We start from the raw sequence: 18,975 nt of genomic DNA on the forward strand, positions 1-18,975 counted from the left end.
TGTGTTGACCTCACTGTACCCCAGGCTGGTTTGAAATTTTCAACAATCCTGCCTCGGCCATGTGTCACTCCGCTCCCCCAGCACCTGCCAGTCCAGGCTGGGTCGGGATCGTGCTTCCCCTGCCACTCGGGCTACAACTGCCCTGCCTGAGAGCTGAGTGAGGCCTGGCCTCTGGCTCGCAGGGGTCATGAGGGTTTCTTGTTCATATCAGAATGTACTGGTTTTTAACATGGAACAAGAGCATCCCCTTTGTTGATGACTTACAAGGTGTGGCTGCTATAAGGCACAACGGGAAGTAAATCCTGACACTGTACCCGGCACCGAAAGCCTGTAGAGCGCAGAGGATGACTTGCAGCCCTCCATTCTCGCCTCCACCCTGTGGTCCCAGGAATCAAGCTCAGGTCATCAGCTTGGCGGCAAGCACCTTCCCCTGCTGCGCCATCTTGCTGGTCCCTTCAGTTCATTTGTACCGCTATTTTACCTTGTAGATGAGCACAATGCCTGGACTCCCTACCCGGCCCTGCTTTTATGATATTGATTTGGACCCTGAAACCGAACAGGTGAATGGATTGTTTTAAACAGGTGAGCTGTTGTTACCGGGCAAGATTTTTCTTATTTGCTTTTATTTCAAAAAATAAAATACATTTAATTGTTTGTTGACTTCATGGGAGCAGGGAGGGATGTGCGCGTGGTGTATGTTGGGGTCAGAAGGGTCAGGTATTCTTTCACCATATGGATGCTGGGTTTTTAGGTCGGTAGCAAGTGCCTTTGCCAGTGGAACCGTCTTTCTTGCCCTGCAAAAGGTTTTTGGTTTGGGGTTGTTTTGGTGTTTTGGTGTTTTTTTTTTTCCTCTTTGAGATTATTCATGAATTCTAAGGCTCAAACTGAGTATACAAACACTCAAATTCTAGTGATTTGCAAATATTTCTTTCCAGATTTCACTGAGAAGAGGCCCTCAGAAAAGAGAATTAACAGCAATCAATGAATTAAATATTAACGATATTAATGTCTTAGGCTGGAGAGTGGGTGGGATTGCAGGGAGAAGGGTGCAGCCTAGTCACCACAGAGGCCTGCAGGAGACGGCAGCTTCCCTCTGAAAGAGCCCCAGGAGGCGTGGGGCTCAGAGTTGATGATCTAGAACAGGCAGAAGCAGCCCCAAATCCTTGTACCTTGAAAAGACAGAAACCAGTGGTAGTGGCTCACACCTTTAATCCCAGCACTCAGGAGGTAGAGGCAGGCGGATCTGCAAATTCAAGTTCAAGGCCAGCCTGGTCTACAGAGTGAGTTCGAGACCGCCAGGGCTACACAGAGAAACCCTGTCTCAACAAAACCAAAAAAGGAGGGAGGGAGGAAGGGAGGGAGGGAGAGAGACAGACAGACAGACAGACAGACAGACAGAAGGCAAGCAGCATTGGAGCACTGGGCTGGGGCTATAGCTGATGGTGGAGCCAGTGCTAAGCCTGTGTGAAAGCCATGTTCGGTTCCAGGAAAGCACACGCATACACTCACAGAGACATTACTCGGGTAATCATCCAGAAAACAGAGAAGGAAGCAGAACCACTTCTGTGGTTCTTGGGCCCTGTGTAACAGGGCCCCAGGTACTCACATTCAGTTCAGAGCTCAAAAATGCCAAGCAGGAAAATCCTCGTCATCCCTCTCCAAAGAATTGAGAGCCGGGCGTTGGTGCAGCCAGGGCCGTGGAATGGGAAGAGAATGGAATGCCTGTCTTATCAGCAATAAGGAGCTTTAAGGTGGCAGAGGAATGTCCTGAATATGTGAGGGGAAGATAGCTTTCATCTTATGTTTACCCCTGGCCAAATCTGCCAAGGTATTTTCAGGCGGGCAAAGGGTTGCCACCCCCACTTCTGCTAAAAAGCTATTTAACAAAGTAGAAAATGAGGAACTAACCCAAGAAAGGGAAAGGTGTGAGTCTAGGGAGCTGGCTTTGGGACAGTGGTGAAGGGGTTTCCAACAAGGGCACATGACTGTGGGTTTCAGACCTAGTACAGAACATGGGGGAAGCCTGGAAGAGCTGGGAGACCGGCTTGTCCTGGCTCCTTGCTCGGTCCTACCTGCTGTTCACACAACCGGCACGTCATGGTTGCTTTTCAAGCCTATATATGGACAGACCCTAGAAGGGAAGGTTTAAGTGTGAACACTTGGAGAGGCAGCCGGAGAGTGAGGTGCGGAAGGACAGAGGAAACTGCAGTGCTCAGAGAAATCACTCATTCCTTCTTCGTGCCTTTCCTTTCAGATCTTCTGTCCGCAAGAGGCCACTTTGTCTGGCCAGTGTCTGTGCAGGCCCACTGAGGAAGTGTGCGGAAGTCCAGGAAGTCAGCCCCGCCCCGAAGAGCTTCAGGAATAGTGGGAGTTTCCCTAAAGCCTTTTACAGCCTTAATTCACATCATCGTGTATAAATTAACATAAATCGTGTCTATTTACTTAGAGAAAATTCACAGAATAAATGGAATAATTTTGCTACCGTGGTGTTGAAAATTGTGACGTTGTTAGGCCTCGGTAGAACAGTAAAACAGGCCAGGTGGTGGTGGTGCATGCCTTTAATCCCGGGACTCGGGAGGCAGAGGCAGGTGGATCTCTGTGAGTTTAAGGCCAGCCTGGTGTGTTCCAGGACAGCCAGGACTACACAGGAAGCCTGGTCTTGGAAAAAAAACAATAACACTGGGGCTGGAGAGATGGCTCAAAGGTTAAGAGCATTGCCTGCTCTTCCAAAGGTCCTGAGTTCAATTTCCAGCAACCACATGGTGGCTCACATCCACTGAATAAGGACATGGTGGGGTGGGGTGGGGGCAATAAAGAAGCAGGCTGCAGGAAGCGCTTTGTGATCTGTTGTTTGAAGGGGGGGTGGGTTTTGGCTTGTGTGTTTATCTCTGTGAGAACTTAACTCAGGGGAACTGAAAGGGTGGGGTGGAAAGTAGGGTATGGTGGGAGACTTCCCTATTTTATACTTTCCTGATCCGGCCAAGTTTGTTCCCCAGGGAAGCTGCTGCTTGTATGAATGTTTTGACATCTTTGGGATCCCATTTGAATCATTGCCTTAATGCAGTTGGGTTTTGTTACTGGTGTGTGTGTGTGTACAGAGAGAAAGGTAGGTAGGTAGGTAGGTAGGTAGGTAGATAGATAGATAGAATTTTTTAAAGTTAATATACAAAATAACAGGTCTCTGGATCTCTGTGTGGGATTTTTATATACACTTAATTTTTGGTTGGTTCTCCCCCCACCTCATCTTTTCCCTCTGATATTCCCCCTTCCACTTGTTCTGTTGCCATCCCTACTCCTCTCCTGTAGACCCCTTTCTAGTTTCCTGACCTTTGCTCCTGTTTACTCCTACCTCGACATCCATATTTAACAGCCAAAGGCCAGAATCTGTACATAACAGAATCTAAGCGTTTGTCTCCTGAGCATGGGGTACCTCGCTTGATATAGTGGTCTATTTTCATGATTTTATATTTCTTCATGGCTGGATAACATCCTATCTTATGTATGTGCCGCGTTTTAATTATCCATTATGGCGATAGACATCTCTGCTGATTCCATTTGAGTCCTCAGGGATGACAGCACAAGCTCTGGATGAGCCGTTTCTGCCCCGCTGGCTTAGCAAATGTTTGCTGGCCTGCCAGGACCTAGGGTCTACCCCTCCGTGCTGGCTGTCTTGTGGGTTTCTGTCTGTTTGACGTGTCTAGCATGTTTTTGCCTCTCTTGTCTCTGTCTTCTATTTTCCCTCTCTTCTGGCACATTTCAAGTACTCATTGCTGCCCCTGAGATGAGGCATCTTTTTAGTAAGCTTCCAAGTAGTCTATAGAATATCATCCAGGATGGGATTTGCTAGGTGATCACTCAGTACTGGAAAGAATAGTGACAAGTGAATATAAAGAAGGGGGGAGAGGCTGGAGAGATGGCTCAGCGGTTAAGAGCACTGGCTGCTCTTCCTAGAGGTCCTGAGTTCAATTCCCAGCAACCACATGGTGGCTCACAACCATCTGTACTGAGATCTGGCACCCTCCTCTGGCATGTGGGCATACATCGAGGCAGAATGTTGTATATATAATAAATAAATAAATCTTTAAAAAAAGGGGGGGAGATTTAAAAGACCAATTATTTTTAATTCACTTTATTTTCATATGTATGGGTACCTGTAGAAGTTAAAAGAGGGTGTTAGGTCCCCTGAAGCTGGCGTTATAGGTGTTCGTGATCGTGAGCTTCCTGACAGGTGCTAAGAACCTGGCTTGGGTCCTCTGGAAGAGTAATAAGTGCTCTCAACCAATGAGGAGCTCTTCAGCCCCTAAAGTTTTTTTTTTTCCTGATTTTTGGGAGGTAGGGTGTATCTCTGACTATGAAGACCAGTCTGAGATCCTCCTGCCTCTGCCTCCCAGAGTGATGGGATTTAAAGACGTGTAATTTTAATTTGGGGAGGGGATTGTTTGTTTTTAAGATTTTGAACTAGGTGTGATGGTACATGCATTTAATTCCAACACTCTGGAGACAGAGGCAGATGAGTCTCTGAGTTTGAGGACAGCCTGGTTGGTCTACAGAGTGAGTTCCAGAACAGCCACAGCCAGGGCAACACAAAGAAACTGTCTTGAAAAAAAAAATAAATAAAAGAAAGAAAAGCCAAAAGATTAATTTTTAATGATGTGTTTGTATCAGTGTGGGGGAACTTGCTGGTGCCCATGGAGGCCAGTGGCATTGGATCCCCTGGAACCGGACGGGTATTTGTGAGCTACTTGACATGGGTTCTACTAATACAGCAGCACACGCTCTTCACGGCTGAATCATCTCTCCAGTCCTATGGTTTTTACTATAGAAAGAATGTAGCATGGGGCTTCAGGTGTAGCTCAATGGTGGATTGCTTGCCTGTTACGTGTAAGGCCCTGGGTTTGTTCAACAAAGCAACAAGTAAATAACGTATTGGTAGAAAAAAAGCAGGGAAATTCTCATATGTCTTTGCAACTTGTGTGCAAGCCTCCACACAACTGATCCCTGCCAGTTAAACTCCGACTTCACGGCAAGAGCTGACACCTGCTTGGAAATGTGGACGTGTATTGTAATCACTTGGGCTTCTGTCTCATTTTACGGAAGGGTATTTCAGGGCTCCAGGGCTGGTGTTTGCTGTCACCTTATTCCAAAGACTCTGCTCTCTGCTGCCTCTTAGCAGTTCCTGGAAGGCAGCTCCTACCAAACTGTGCAAAGTAGAAGACTGGGTCCATCCTGCTTGCCTCCAGAAGGAAGAGGAAACTAAGGTGTATGAAAGTTTAAAGGAGATCAGGTCGTGGTGGCTGCTGAGCAATCCTGATGGGCAAGGATTTTATGTTCCTGATTCTTGGATCTTTGCCCGAAGGTGCCACAAGTACAGAGGAAAGGCATGCGATACCTGCAGCAAAGTGTATAAAATGCCTATAGAAGTATCAGTGTAGAGGGGACATGTCCATGTCGCCAGGGCAAGTCCTATCCCTTCACCACGGGACTAGCAGTCCACCAGATCTGCTGGCCCCCAGTCTTATCTTCTGGCGCTCCCCTCTCCATATTGGTAGGATCCCTGAGAAGCAGACTGTGCCTCCTGATTGCCCCTCAGGGGCCGTGCACGGGGAAGATGTATATACACATAGTTTAAGTGTGACAGCGGTATGCCTGTGCTGCCAAGTAAGGCACTTGGCTTTGCGTTAGCTCCCTGCAGCTCTCGTGGTGCCCACAAATAGATCAACGTCCATCCCCCACCCTCCCGACCTGGAGCCGCCAGTTCACTAGATGGTGTGCCGGAGGAAGGTACATGGAAGGCTGGTTCTGAGAAAGGTTCAAGAGCTTAAGAATTGTTAACAAGGAGTTGAGACCATTTTGGTAGCTAAAAGCCAGGACCATGTGGATGGGGACCAGAATGGAAGAGATCATATATTCAATTCAGTGCTGTTCAGAAGCATATGTAGGCTACTTTATTGGCACGCTGTATCTGTGACATTAATAAGATTAGCTGTAAGGGGGATAGTTCCTCATCAGATTGGAGAGGTATTTATAGCTCATTTCCTAATTATATAATTCAAATGGAGTAGTAGGCAATAATAATACAGTAATAGCTTAGCAGTCTTGTCACTTAAGTGTGTTTAGGAATGACAGGTTTCTTTTTCTCTCAAGCATGAGGTACCGAGTGCATTGTTCAAACATCTGGCATCGAGTTCTCATCATATCCTAAAGAAAAGCCACAAATGCGGAATTTTATTTATAGTAATATTCTCTCTTCTGTGTGTGTGCATGCGCGCGCATGAGAGAGGTGTCAGATAAGCTATTGATCATATAAATCATATTTTCCCTTAGAAGATAAATCTAGCTTTTAAATGTGTTCAGCTCCTTTTTAGGAGCAAAGCAAGTAGGAAAGCTACAAGTTTCTAAGATTCTCTTTATTGCTGGTGTTTCAACCTGCATCTCTCCTCTCCCAATGCTTTTTATTTTTTTAAGCGGGGCTTGCTATATAGCATAGCCTGGCTAGGGACTTGGCATCCTCCTGCTTCAGCCACCCAAGTCCCCGGATTGCACTGCCACCCCTGGCTCCAGCTGCTTTCTAATAACAGCTGTGGTACCCTGTCCTTTTCACAATCAGCCTTCTTTTGCTTCTTTTCCTAAATGACTGCCAACTCCCAGGTCTGCTAGATTGGTGCTGACGTCACAGCACCTCTACTGCTTGAGTGGCATGGATTTCTTCAGCTTGTTTCAAGTTCGAGAGGACGTAGAAGCAGGGTTAACATAACCTACGTGGGGATAAAAAGACCATTTTCACTCGCCTGTGTTTGCTAAATCAAGTTCATTTCGATTTTTGAGACAGGGTCTCGTGGAGCCCAGTCTGACCTTAGACTCTCTATGTAGCCAAGGATGGCTTTGAAAGTCTCATCCTATCATCCCTACTTCTTGAGTGCTGAGACCACAGGCATGTTTTACCATGTCCTAACCCCAGGCTTTGTGCACGCCAGGCAAATGTTATACAAACTGAGTGGACATCCATCTTCAGCCCCCTCTATGGCGCGCGTTCATGAGTGCATGTGTGTGTGTGTGTGTGTGTGTGTGTGTGTGTGTGTGTGTGTGTGGCACGTGCACACATGCCTGTGGAGACCAGAAGAGGATGTAGGATCCCCTGGACCTGAAGTTAAAGGCAGCCATGAGTGACCTGAAATGAATTGAACTCTGGTCCTCTGCCAATCAGGAAGAACTCGTAACCTCTAAACACCTCTGCAGCTCCCTCCTTCGAACTCCGTAATTACAGCTTGCCTGTATCTGGTTTTCCTGTGTTACATACAGTTCTTTTTTTTTTTTTAATATTTATTTAATATTCTGTCTGTGTGTATGTCTGCAGGCCAGAAGAGGGCACCAGACCTCATTACAGATGGTTGCATGTGGTTGCTGGGAATTGAACTCAGGACCTTTGGAACAGCAGGCAATGCTCTTAACCACTGAGCCATCTCTCCAGCCCCGTTACATACATTTCTTATCACTAACTTTTAACCTACAAGTTTAACTTAGAATTTTATCAGTTTTGTGTCCCAAGAATTTATTCCTTATCAAGTCTTGGTGGAATAAGTCTAGACTAGAAATCTTAGGAAGGGAAAATATATTCCTAGAAAAACCATCCCCAAGTGGACATCCGAGATTAACCCTCCCAGAGATCTTGGTCCCCTCAAGAAAAAGGGAAGGGGCTGGGCGGTGGTGGCGCACGCCTTTAATCCCAGCATTCGGGAGGCAGAGGCAGGCGGATCTCTGTGAGTTCGAGGCCAGCCTGGTCTACAAGAGCTAGTTCCAGGACAGGCACCAAAAACTACAGAGAAACCCTGTCTCGAAAAANACCGGTCTGAAACAGCACAATTACCAACACTCAAGAAACTTGGCTGTTGTTCTCTCGAGCTCCACAATGCTGACCTCCTGAATCCCAGACTGTTTGCAGTTTGAGAAGTATATATAAAAGAAAAAGGGAAAGGGTCTTGTTCTTACACGTTCCTGGGGCTCCTGAGCTCTGTGCCAAGAAAAAGCCTGGAGGAGGCTGGGATATCATTTACAGGACCTTAGCTGAAGCTCTTGAAAACACCCCCAAGCCACTGGCGCTGAGCTGTGGAAGCCACACCTTGTGTGCACAGAAATGTACTTGGGCTGTTGTTTTTCACCCAACGCGACACCTTCCTGCTCCGGAGTGTGGACTCTGCCAGCACCCTCTGCTCCAAATGGGGCTGGAATGGCAAGTGCTCTTATCTCTAGCCCCGCTTGAGAGGAACAAGGTGAGCAACCCCCAAGGAATGCTAAAGGAAGCTGTGCTTCTAGGTGAGACATTAGACGGGCTGTGTTCTATACGCCCCTCACCTGTGCCCTATGAATGTGAATGACCACATCCCTCCAGCAGACCTCAGCTTGGCCTCTGCAGGTCTGGGGTCCTGTTTGACAAAGCTGGTTTTGTTTCAGTTTCTTACCATATACATAATTTTCTCTCTGCCCAGGTGTGGCTCCCGAGGCAGAGGTAGGTAGATCTCTGTGAGCTGGGTGCCATCCTGGTCTACATAATGCCAGGTCAGCCAGAGCTAGACACTGAGACCTGTCTCAAAATATTTTTTTCCAGATGACCCCTTATGATTCTGTACAGTTATGGGTCTTGCTTTTTAAATTTATCTTTAGTTATGGAGGGAGAGCGGGCATGTGCATGCGAGTGTATTTTGCCCACAGAAGCAAGATATCCCTGTAGAGTTGGTTACAGGTGGTTGAGAGCCGCCTGATGTGGGTGATGGGGATCGAACTCGGATCCCCTGGAAAAGGAAATACGTGCTGCTCACCGCTGAGCCATCTTTTCCACCCCCATCAATCTTTCTTTGAAAATAAACTGTCTACCTTGTCTTTAATGTTCGAGAGGAATTTATGGTGGGCGCCTCGCGTTTTCAAACGGGTTTTTTTTTGCGACTGTGAGTCTCAGGAAATGAGGGATCCTCTCCCCTCTTCTCCTTTCGGTCCTCCTGCTCTCTCTTGCTGGTCCCTCTACCCAGACCCTGATGTCATTATGCCGCGGGGGTTGCGTACGGGGCGGGAGCACGAAGGTCTCTTCCAGGCGGCCGGGCAGTCTGCTGGCAGGTGGCTGGCTGGGTTTGCCCCGCCCCCGGCCCTCGCCCCGCCCCGCTGCTCCGCTCGCATTGGCGCGGCCAGCTGTCTCTCTCCGCACTGGGGAGGGGGCGTGCGGCTGCGGTCCCTCTGCAGAGGGCTACGCGCTCCGCGGCTTCCGGAGCTCCCCGTTGTTTGGGCCCGTGCGCCTCGACCTCGGGAGCAGAGCTGGCCCGAGACCGCGGCGCTCTGGGTAAGTAGAGGCAGGACCAGAGGCTCTGGGTCAGGATCGGATGCACTGAGTCCCTAGTGGGCAGGTGACGGCGGCGGCAGAACCAGGGTCCGGGTCACCAGACAGCGAGGGGCGCGGACTGCAAGGTCGCCTGGTCCTCAGGCGTCTCCAGGTGGGTGACTCTGGGCAGTTCTGCCGCCCGCTCGCTTCGCACGCGGTGCTGCTGGAGTCTTGGCAGCGGCTACTTAGCCGTTTTCCTTCTTCAAGGCTTTTTGGGGAACTGTGATTCTCGGCTCCGGTCTATGATAATTCTGCAGCTAGCTTAAAGCTGGGCTATCTCTTCCATGCCTCCGGTGTTTTCCTTGCTGAGCACTTTCTCCTGAGCCCTGTCTCTTGCACAGGGGTGTCAAGCCTGGAGGATGGAGTCCTTCCTCCAGCAGGAAGCTTAGCGGTTCGTGTCTGGTGCTGGGAAAGGTTCCTTGCTCTGCTTGGATAGTGATTGCTCTTTGCTGCCCAAGGAGGGGTAAGGGTGGCGGTTGTTTTCTGTGGCCTTAGACGTGAGATTCTGCCAGCGAAGGAGAGCAGGGACGTTAAGGTTTCCAAGGCGATCGTGCTCCACTCGAAGGTAAAGGCGAATCATTTGCAGTCTTAACCGTCTGCAAAGTTTTAACTCCTGCTGGCTGCATCCTTTCCCTGCCTGGGATACACTTGTTGGGGTGCTCATTTCTACAGTGATGCACATTCAGAGAAGCCTCTCCTGCAAACCCCTGGGCCATTCGGTTAGTTTCAGATACTTTCCGGATATGATGGCATTTGAATATTTCTTCTATCCATACATCCTCTGCTTAGAAGGAATGCTTGCTCAGGCTTGGAGCCGTTAAGACTGGGCTCTAGTGCTTATAAAGGGTTCATGAGGAGAGACTGTACGCGGTTTTTGGTTCCATCATTATTCTAGAATTTTATATTTCTGTGTAGGAAGTTGAAACGTGTAATACCTACCCTAGAAAAAAAAATCTCCTTAGATCTTAAAATGATTTTTCAGGGCTCCAGTTCTACAGAGAATTAGGAGCTGGTACCCAAATGAGAGAGCAGTGAGAAATTTACATGCAAGCAGAATAATTTGCCTAACTCAGGACCTCTGTCAACTAAAATCCATAGAATTGTTGTGTGATCACCCTATGTCCCCATTCTTTAAGCCATTCTGTTCTGTAGATTGGTATTTTGGGGTGGCACTGGGGATCAAATCCCTTACCTCGTGGCATGCTAAACCAGTGCTATCTGATCTCTGTGCCCAGATCCAAAGCATAGTTTCCCCCTTTTTCTCTCTTGAGATAGGGTCTCGTGTAGCCAGCACTGGTCTCGACTGCACTGTCTAGCTGGGGATGACCTTGCCTGATTCTCCCGCCTCCACCTCCCACACGCCCGAATGGCAGTCCGTGCACCACCACGACCAGCCTCGGGTGCGTGTTTTAAAGCGCTCCACTGTCTCACGGAACTAAAGCACAGGCTTCAGAAGCCAGGCAGTCTCGGGCTAAATCTGAGCACTGTGGCTGACTAGCTTTGTAATCTCAGGCAGGCTGCTTCACTGCAGATGGAGAGATCTCACCACCACCTCCTCTCTCCGGGATACCGTGGTGCAGGTTAGAGACGCGCGTGGACGTGCTCCACGCCGCCTCGTACACAAGAGTTGCACAGCCAGTGCTGGCTATGACCTCACTAACTTCCCTCCAGCTCTGCGCGGTTACAGCGGGAAAGTATGAGAGGCAGACGCTTGTGGGGGGGAGATGTCAGAGTTACACAACGACTTGAGGACGGGAGAACGACAGCAATGCTGGGTTTTTCTGGGTGTGTATGGAAAGTAGCACCTCCTCGATGGGATGTACATTTTTAGAACAGAAACCGTATGCTACAATAGAAAGAACACCAGAGAGTCAAGATTTCTGCTGCTAACTCTGGCTAGGCCCTCATCTCGCCTAAGGCTTTCTGCAAGCCCACCACCCACTTGGGAGCTCAGTTCTGTCATTGGGCTCGACATGATTAGTCTCGAGCCATCTCTAAGCCCCTCGCAATACCAACCAACCAACCGTTCTTCCCCGGATGTGACGAGAAAGAAGTCCAGCTGCCTATCACCCGGCCCCCTGTTGTTTTTGCGTTTGCTAAACTTTCTGTGTGGGGCCATGAACAATTCATGGAGAAGTCAACTAAGGGCAAGGACGTACGTGCAGAGTGACCTCCACCGAAGTTTTAACAAAAATGATAAAGCAAAATGGCTTCACACTGGAATCTTTTTTTCGATAGGGCAAAAGCAAGCCTCACTTTGCAGCCATGGTTGTTCCGGTATGTTCTGTGGAGCATACGCCCCACGTGATGCAGTCTGTATGAAAAATACTAGGCTTGTGCTGAAATAAAACCCCACTCTTTTCTCTTCTCAGGTTGGTCTTTGGATAGAGGAGACGTTTACCCAGGAAAGAGCTTTCATTCAAAGGGGAAATTAAAGGAAGAAATCGCAAGGCGTTTGTGTCCTGAAGAAGCCGCCGAAACAGCTGTGGAGTGAAAGGGTGGACACCCGGGAGAAGCCGGGCTTGGTGTGATATTTTTGTCACAAAGGACTTCAAGAAGAAGAGAGAAGACACTCCTCAGAGAATGAAAGAGTCTAGCGTGAAAATGGAGAGTGGAGCTTCTGAGATTCAGATAGAAACGAAGGATGAAAAAGACCCAGGGGCTGTGTGTCCTCAGAAAGAGAGGCAGGAGAGGAACAGAGCCACGCTCTGCTTCAAGAGAAGGAAGAAAGCAAGCAAGATGAAGTCTAAGGTTGCTTCCAAGACTGCCGAGGAGACCAAGACACGTCCCCCAGAAGCCGGGGCCTCTGATCAGCCACAGCCAGCCGGGGCCTGGGCCTCCATCAAACGCCTTGTGACACCTAGGAAAAGGTCAGCGTCTTCGAAGACGCAGAAGCCATCTGCGGCTGAAGTGCAGTCCGAGGACGCAGCTCTTCCTAAGAAAAAGGCAAAATCCAGACTTAAGATTCCTTGCATAAGATTCTCAAGAGGGGCAAAGAGAAGTCGTCATTCTAAACTCACAGAAGACTCAGACTACAACATGGGAGTCCAGCAGAGAGGGGCTGAGGATTTGGAGATAAAACCCCAGACCCAGCCGGCTGACCTGACAAGCCAGGCTAAGTCTACACAGGGCCCAGTGTTGGTGGAAGAGGGTAAAGATGTCCAAGAACCGCAGGTCAGCAATGTCACATCTGGAGAGAATGTGATTTCTGTAGAACTGGAATTAAAAGATGAGTCTTCTGCTATTCAGACGGGAACTCCCGTGCTGGGAAAGGAAGCTGAAGTGATTAAGGAAAAGCCAAGTGTACAGGCGCAGCAAGCAAGTCCACTTGAGAATTCAGAAGCAGACAGCCCCTGTCCAGTGGCTTCTCGTGTTCCTGCCTCACCAGCCACTGCGTATCAACACAGTGTCGACAAACCCAGTGACAGCATCCGAGACCGTGCACCCAGTGCGAAAGATGACAGAAGTAGAGAAGGTGCTGCTGAAGAAAAGAAAGCAAGTGACATTGTGCAGGGCCAGGTGGAAGAAACCCCACTGAGTCAGGCAGAGGAAGCTGCTGTCAGCCAGGCAGACAAAAGTGCTGTGGGCCAGGCAAAGAAAGCTGTAGTGGCCCAGGAAAAGGAAGTTGTAGTGGCCCAGGAAAAGGAAGCCGTAGTGGCCCAGACAGAGGAAGCTTTCATGGCCAAGGCAGAAGAAACTGTAGTGGCCCAGGTGGAGGAAGCTGTTGTGATCAAAGCAGAGAAAGCTGTCGTGGCCAAGGCACAGGAAGCTGTCGTGGCCAAGGCAGAGGAAGGTGTCGTGGCCAAGGCAGAGGAAGGTATCGTGGCCAAGGCACAGGAAGCTGTCGTGGCCAAGGCACAGGAAGCTGTCATGGCCAAGGCAGAGGAAGCTGTCATGGCCCAGGCGAAGGAAGCTGTCGTGGCCCACACGAAGGAAGCCGTCATGGCCCACGCGAAGGAAGCTGTCGTGGCCCAGGCGGAGGAAGCTGTCATGGCCCAGGCAGAGGAAACTGTTGTGGCCCTGGTGGAGGAAACTGTAGTGGTCCAGGCAGAGAAAGCTCTCGTGGCCCAGGCGAAGGAAGCTCTTGTGGCCCAGGCAGAGAAAGCTCTCGTGGCCCAGACAGAGGAAGCTCTCGTGGCCCAGACAGAGGACGCTCTCGTGGCCCAGGCAGAGGAAACTGTAGTGGCCCAGGCAGAGGAAACTGTCGTGGCCCTGACAGGGGAAACTCTCGTGGCCCAGGCAGAGGAAACTGTCGTGGCCCAGGCAGAGGAAGCTTTCGTGGCCCAGGCAGATGAAACTGTCGTGGCCCAGGCAGAGGAAGCTGTAATGGCCCAGGCACCAGATCTGAAAGAAAATGGAATTGATACAGAGAAACCTAGATCAGAGGAATGCAAAAGAATGGAGCCAATTGCTATTATCATTACAGACACTGAAATCAGTGAATTTGATGTTAAGAAATCTAAAAATGTCCCTAAGCAATTCCTAATGTCAATGGAAAATGAGCAAGTAGGGGTTTTTGCTAATGATAGTGATTTCGAAGGGAGAACTTCAGAACAATATGAAACACTGTTAATAGAAACAGCCTCTTCCCTCGTCAAGAATGCTATCCAGTTGTCTGTAGAACAGCTGGTTAATGAAATGGTTTCCGAGGATAATAAAATAAATACTCTTTTACAGTGACTTCAATTCCCAGATCATGGGAAAGGAAAAAAAAACTTTAAAGATGAATTATTTTATACATTTGTGACACTTCTTTCTCAGTAATAAATTCCATCTGTGGAATTTAAAGGTACGGTTCCAACCCGGAAGGGCTGAAGAATAAATGAAGTTTATAAAACTCACCCAAACACAGTCGCTTCTGGCTGGAGGGAGACAGTCAGCACAAATCACAGGACGCAGTGACACACAGGAAGGTGCAGAAGTGACCAGTGATGAGTTCTGTGCTCTGAGGAAGACTACTTACTGAACACTTGGTATGCTTACGCTCCCTGCTGTTCCCCAGCGTCACGAAGTCTGGCTTTTTTCTGACGGGTCAACCCCGTGTAAAGGCGAACGCCGCCTTTGCTTTGCTTTTACAGTATATTTTCTCATGGTGAGTCAGGTGAGAGGGTTTCTAGTCCCGCACAAGCTCCTTCCAAAAGCCATTCCCAGGTTCCTTCAGCCAGGCGAGTGTTAACAAGTATGTAAGCGTGGCAACCGGGAGTGTGTTTTCTCACCCCGTCTTCTGCCCAGCAGACTTGTACATACCCATCTCCGTGTGGACTATCTGCTGAGACGTTAGAAACAAACACATAAAGGGAATAGTCTGTTTCATCCAGAAGGCAAACTCCCCAGATGACGGAGGATTCCCTCTAGCGGAACGACTTCTGGAGGCCCAGGAAAACCGTAATATCCTTCTGAAAGTGTTTCTTCTTGGCCAAACGTGAACTATGTATACGAGTGAATAAAAAGTCAAAATTCATGCTAAAGCATAGGTTTTCAACACCGGTGTTTTTCCGATGTGTCTAGCCATGATAGTGTAACATGCTTCCCAGCCCCGCGGGTTAGGGTTCATACTGTACAGCACCCTGCCCCACTCTCTGACCCAGTGATGATGTTAAAGGCAGTGCAGATGGGGGAGGGGGCTGATGGAGAGCATCCTCCGGAGGCGGGAGCTCCAGTGGTTTTCATCTGCCCTGCACTTAGCAGTAATGATGGCCTGCATATGTGTACATTGCTTTCTCCTGTCCTTTCAGTTTGTAAATACCTATTGTGATCTCTTACAGAAGTAACCAACGTGGCTTTGGAATTTAACCAAATGCTGGATGTTTAGCAAGATTCTTGGCTGGAATGTGAAACTCCTTTTTTCAGGCTTGCCTGTCTTTATGTTTTCAACAGGCAATGGGGGCATCATTCAATTTAGAGAGATAAAAACACACGACTGCCCCCCCCATACATTTCTTTTAATTGTGTACCTTTTAGACGTGAAACCAAATCACTGCTAAATCATCTTTGAGAGAATAACCCACTGTGTATGGTGCTAATAGACTTGTATAGCTACCAGCAAATATGTTTAAAATGAGCAGTTTTAAATGCCTGATTAAGGTTGGTGCAATTTGCAGTATTTTAAATAACCCTGTATCTATTTACTATTAGAATGGCTCCAGGCCAATATACTTGCATTAAAGTTTCTAATAATCTCTTATGAATGAGAAAAAGCTATAAAATATACAGCACTTAGCAATTAGTAAGGGTATTTTAGATTTGGGGATCTTGAAAAACGGAAAGTAACTACGTAATTTTGGAGGTAAAAAATTAGCCCCAAGTTTCAAGTTTTAGTGTGTGTGTGTGTGTGTGTGTGTGTGTTCCTTATACTGCTGTTTGATAAATACACCTTTGGTTAGGAGCCATTATGATTGATTGATTGTTTTTATAAGAAAATATATTCTTCTTCATTCTTAATTGGTTTCTCTGGCTTTTCTAGGGACTTAAAGAGCGTTTCTGTCTGGAAACAGGATGCAGAAATTCATCAGTGGGTTGCGATCTGATATATCTGCTATGTGGCCAAATTATAGAGGAATTTAGGGTGGTCCAAACTGTTCCATTGTTATAAAGAAAAAAAGCAGGAATCAGATAGCTTGGAAGTCTACTATAAAATATTTTATTATGACAGGATGCATTTCAAGCAGTTTGACCTTCTGTGAAAAATATGTAGAAAGATTCTGACTCAGTTTACACCCTTTTGGCCTTAAACCAACCAGTTTAAAGGAATCAATTTAGGCATCATTAATCACTCACAGGAATTTTAATTGAAATTTGCCTTTAATGAACATTTATCAGCTAGACTCTAATTTCTTTTTGAAGGCGGGGGAGGCTTATCAGCTACTTAACAATTTTTCAATATATTATCTTCACTTCCTTAAGAGTCAAGCATTATTCACTCCACTTACAAGACAGAGACTATGAGCACTTGCCAAGATGTGTGTGTGTGTGTGTGTGTGTGTGTCACTATTCCTTTAACATTTTTTTTTTCAAAGCACTTTTTAGGATATTAAAAATAGTACCTGGTAACATTTAAGTAAAGGTAGCAGAAAACAAAAGAACTTTCCAACAGAAATCATGTTCCTTGCCACCTCCTCCACCTCCAAGAATAAAGAGCAGGTAGCACGAACGGAGCTCTTCAGAGAAGCTGTCTGCATAATTCTCCTCCACGGCAATGGGCTTGACAGCGCCAAGATGGCAATGATCTTAATTGGTCTACTATCTGGTGGCATCTGAGACGAGGTGAGGCTCTTGGCCTGTGAGAAGGCCCTGGGCCAGCCTTGCCTGTACGCATGGCCCAGAGTTTGTTCCATCGGCAAATGTCTAACTTCAATTTGCCTTAATTTTTATAGTTGAGAATTTTTTAGGGGTTGTGTCAGACTTTTTAAAATAATTGTTAGACTTTCGAACCCTGTTGTTTGAAAAGATCCTTCTGTCGGCTTTACTGAGTAAGTGTGTTCTACTTCCTAGTTTAATACTAACTGCGCCAGGATTTGACTTTTCTGCCTGCCATTTTTGCATTTTTTTAATATCTTCATTTAAACTGTAGAGTTTCTTTAGGTTCAAATTCCTGTCTTACTGTGTAACAAAGTTTCTTATATGGAATTAAGATATTCAATCCATACTGCATTTTATCACATTTTTAACAAGAATTTTTTGTAATGATCCTTGACAAAAGTTTATTAGGATGAATCTACACAAAGTATGTGTCCCCCGATTAGGTTAGATCCAACATGTATTAGGCTTAACGCCTATCGATGTCTTGGTAGTAGGACCTCCCACAGCTCATCCTGGGCAGGGTGTGTGTATGTGTGTGTGTGTGTGTGTGTGTGTGTGTGTTGGAAGGAAAGAAGTGGCAACAGAAGCCAGGATGGGGAAAAGCAGCCACAGACAAAGCAAAAAGATAAATGCCAATCAGGGAAGTAGAAAGAGTGTTTCTGTCTGGAAAGGGGGACTGGGACCCGAATATAGTGGCAGTCTGAACACAAACACTGTATCCATTCTGATTTGTGACCAGGTGCAGGAAGAAGGCCTGTACAATGCCACACATGTCGGGTCTTTGCCATAGAAATGTTAAGTGGATGAGCCATTAAAAAGTAAGAGTAACCATTTTGTATCCTCATTAAAATTAGTATTTCTGTGAATCAGAGGCGCATATTCAAGAGAGAATATTCTGTAGAGAAAAAGTTTTCAAGTTGAATTAATTCATGTACTGACGAATACAGAATAAATGTTATATTAACTTATTTATTTTATCTGTGTCTTTAAAAAGGGATATGGTAACTTATATTAATTTCCTAAAACTGTAAAGATCACACTAATGAGAAAACTTAGTTCTGTAAAAAGTTCCACTCTGCTAGGGATTACAGAGACATTTCAACCCAGGCCTAAAGGAGTTCACCTCCAGCAAAGAAACGCAAACAAAACTCCGAACAGACACAACTGTAAAAACAGACCGTTCTGAATGTGATGCCATCTGAACCCAGTGGCAAAGCGACATGCTCAGTCCCCGAGACCTCAAAACCAAATCAAACAAACAAAAGGGAAGGTTTCACTGTTCCTTACCTATTGCATCAGTTGCTTTTCTGGGGCTTTTTGGCGGGGCTTGTTTGTTGTTTTTTTGAGACAGGGTTTCTCTGACTGTTCTGGAACTCACTCTGTAGACCAGGCTGGCCTCAAACTCAAGATCCAACTGCCTCTGCCTCCCAAGTTCTGGGATTAGAGGTGTGCGCCGCCACCACCCAGCCTGTCTTTTCTGTATTGTTAGTCTGTGAATTGTTAGTAATCCTTATGGTTTCATAACGAGCCACAGTGTGGAAGGGCTTACGTTAGCCACATGATATCAACTTCAGCTGCTTGTTTCACAGGTTTGATTTCCTAAAGCCCTCATTTCATTCTGCTCCCACTACTTCCATTGTACTGTAAGACAGGCAAGCCTTGAGCATCCTCCTGCCTCAGCCTCCCAAGTGCTGGGATTATAGGTGTGCACCATCACACCATTTAGTGGCGCTGACCCCCAACCTCAGATCCACATTTTACATCTGAGATTTATATACCTACCGCACGTGTGTTGTTGCTATGACAACATACCTGGAGAAAGCAACCCAAGGGGAGATTTATCTTGGTTCATGGTTTGAGGGGTACAAGCCATGGACTTCTTCAGGCAGCAGGTCACATTGCATCCACCTCAGGAAACAGAGAGGATGAACGGTAGCTCTCAGCTTCTTCTCTTCTGTCTGTTCAGCACAGGGCCCTAGCTCATGGAAGAGGGCCACCCATGGTTAAAGTGGGTCTTCCCACTCAAGTAACCTGATCCACATACTCTCTCACAGACGTGCCTAGAAGCTATCTCCTAGGTGTGGTCAATCAAAATTAGCGAGCTAGGTGTGGTGGCACATGTCTTTAATCCCAGGCAGAGGCAGGAGGATCTCTGTGAGTTTGAGGCGAGCCTGGTCTACATAACAATCCCAAGACAGCCTTTAAAATAAACAAAAAAAAAAAAAAAGGAGTAACTACCGCAAATACTGAGTATTTTTAGTTTACTATCCTTTCCTGTGATGGTAAAAATTGCTATTTATGCAGAAATTCAA

General features: G+C 47.1%; 2 protein-coding genes across 5 annotated transcripts in view; both read left to right on the forward strand.

Annotated features, from left to right (window-relative positions):
- The window catches only part of Mthfd1 (methylenetetrahydrofolate dehydrogenase, cyclohydrolase and formyltetrahydrofolate synthetase 1), a 66,424-nt gene extending 63,942 nt beyond the window's left edge, over window positions 1–2,482 (forward strand). Inside the window, exons 27-28 of the mRNA XM_050153614.1 lie at window positions 489–582; window positions 2,255–2,482. Of these exons, the coding sequence (XP_050009571.1) occupies window positions 489–578 (90 nt within the window). The 3' untranslated portion in view covers window positions 579–582; window positions 2,255–2,482. The remainder of the gene's footprint in view (window positions 1–488; window positions 583–2,254) is intronic.
- Window positions 2,483–8,685: 6,203 nt separating this feature from the next.
- Window positions 8,686–18,975, forward strand: part of Akap5 (A-kinase anchoring protein 5) — an 87,220-nt gene continuing 76,930 nt past the window's right edge. Inside the window, exons 1-3 of one of the 4 annotated variants that reach the window (XM_050153624.1) lie at window positions 8,686–9,476; window positions 11,737–13,555; window positions 13,604–18,851. In XM_050153624.1, coding sequence (XP_050009581.1) covers window positions 11,948–13,555; window positions 13,604–14,044 — 2,049 coding nt within the window. In that variant the 5' untranslated portion in view covers window positions 8,686–9,476; window positions 11,737–11,947 and the 3' untranslated portion in view covers window positions 14,045–18,851. Of the gene's footprint in view, window positions 9,477–11,736; window positions 18,852–18,975 lie in introns of those variants that run through there. The other 3 variants (XR_007593805.1, XM_050153622.1, XM_050153623.1) reach the window with 3 other exon arrangements.

Source organism: Alexandromys fortis, unplaced genomic scaffold (genome assembly GCF_014885135.2).
Source record: "Alexandromys fortis isolate MF-2015 unplaced genomic scaffold, M_Fortis_MF-2015_v1.1 scaffold_82, whole genome shotgun sequence".
NCBI classification, from domain to species: Eukaryota; Metazoa; Chordata; class Mammalia; order Rodentia; family Cricetidae; genus Alexandromys; species Alexandromys fortis.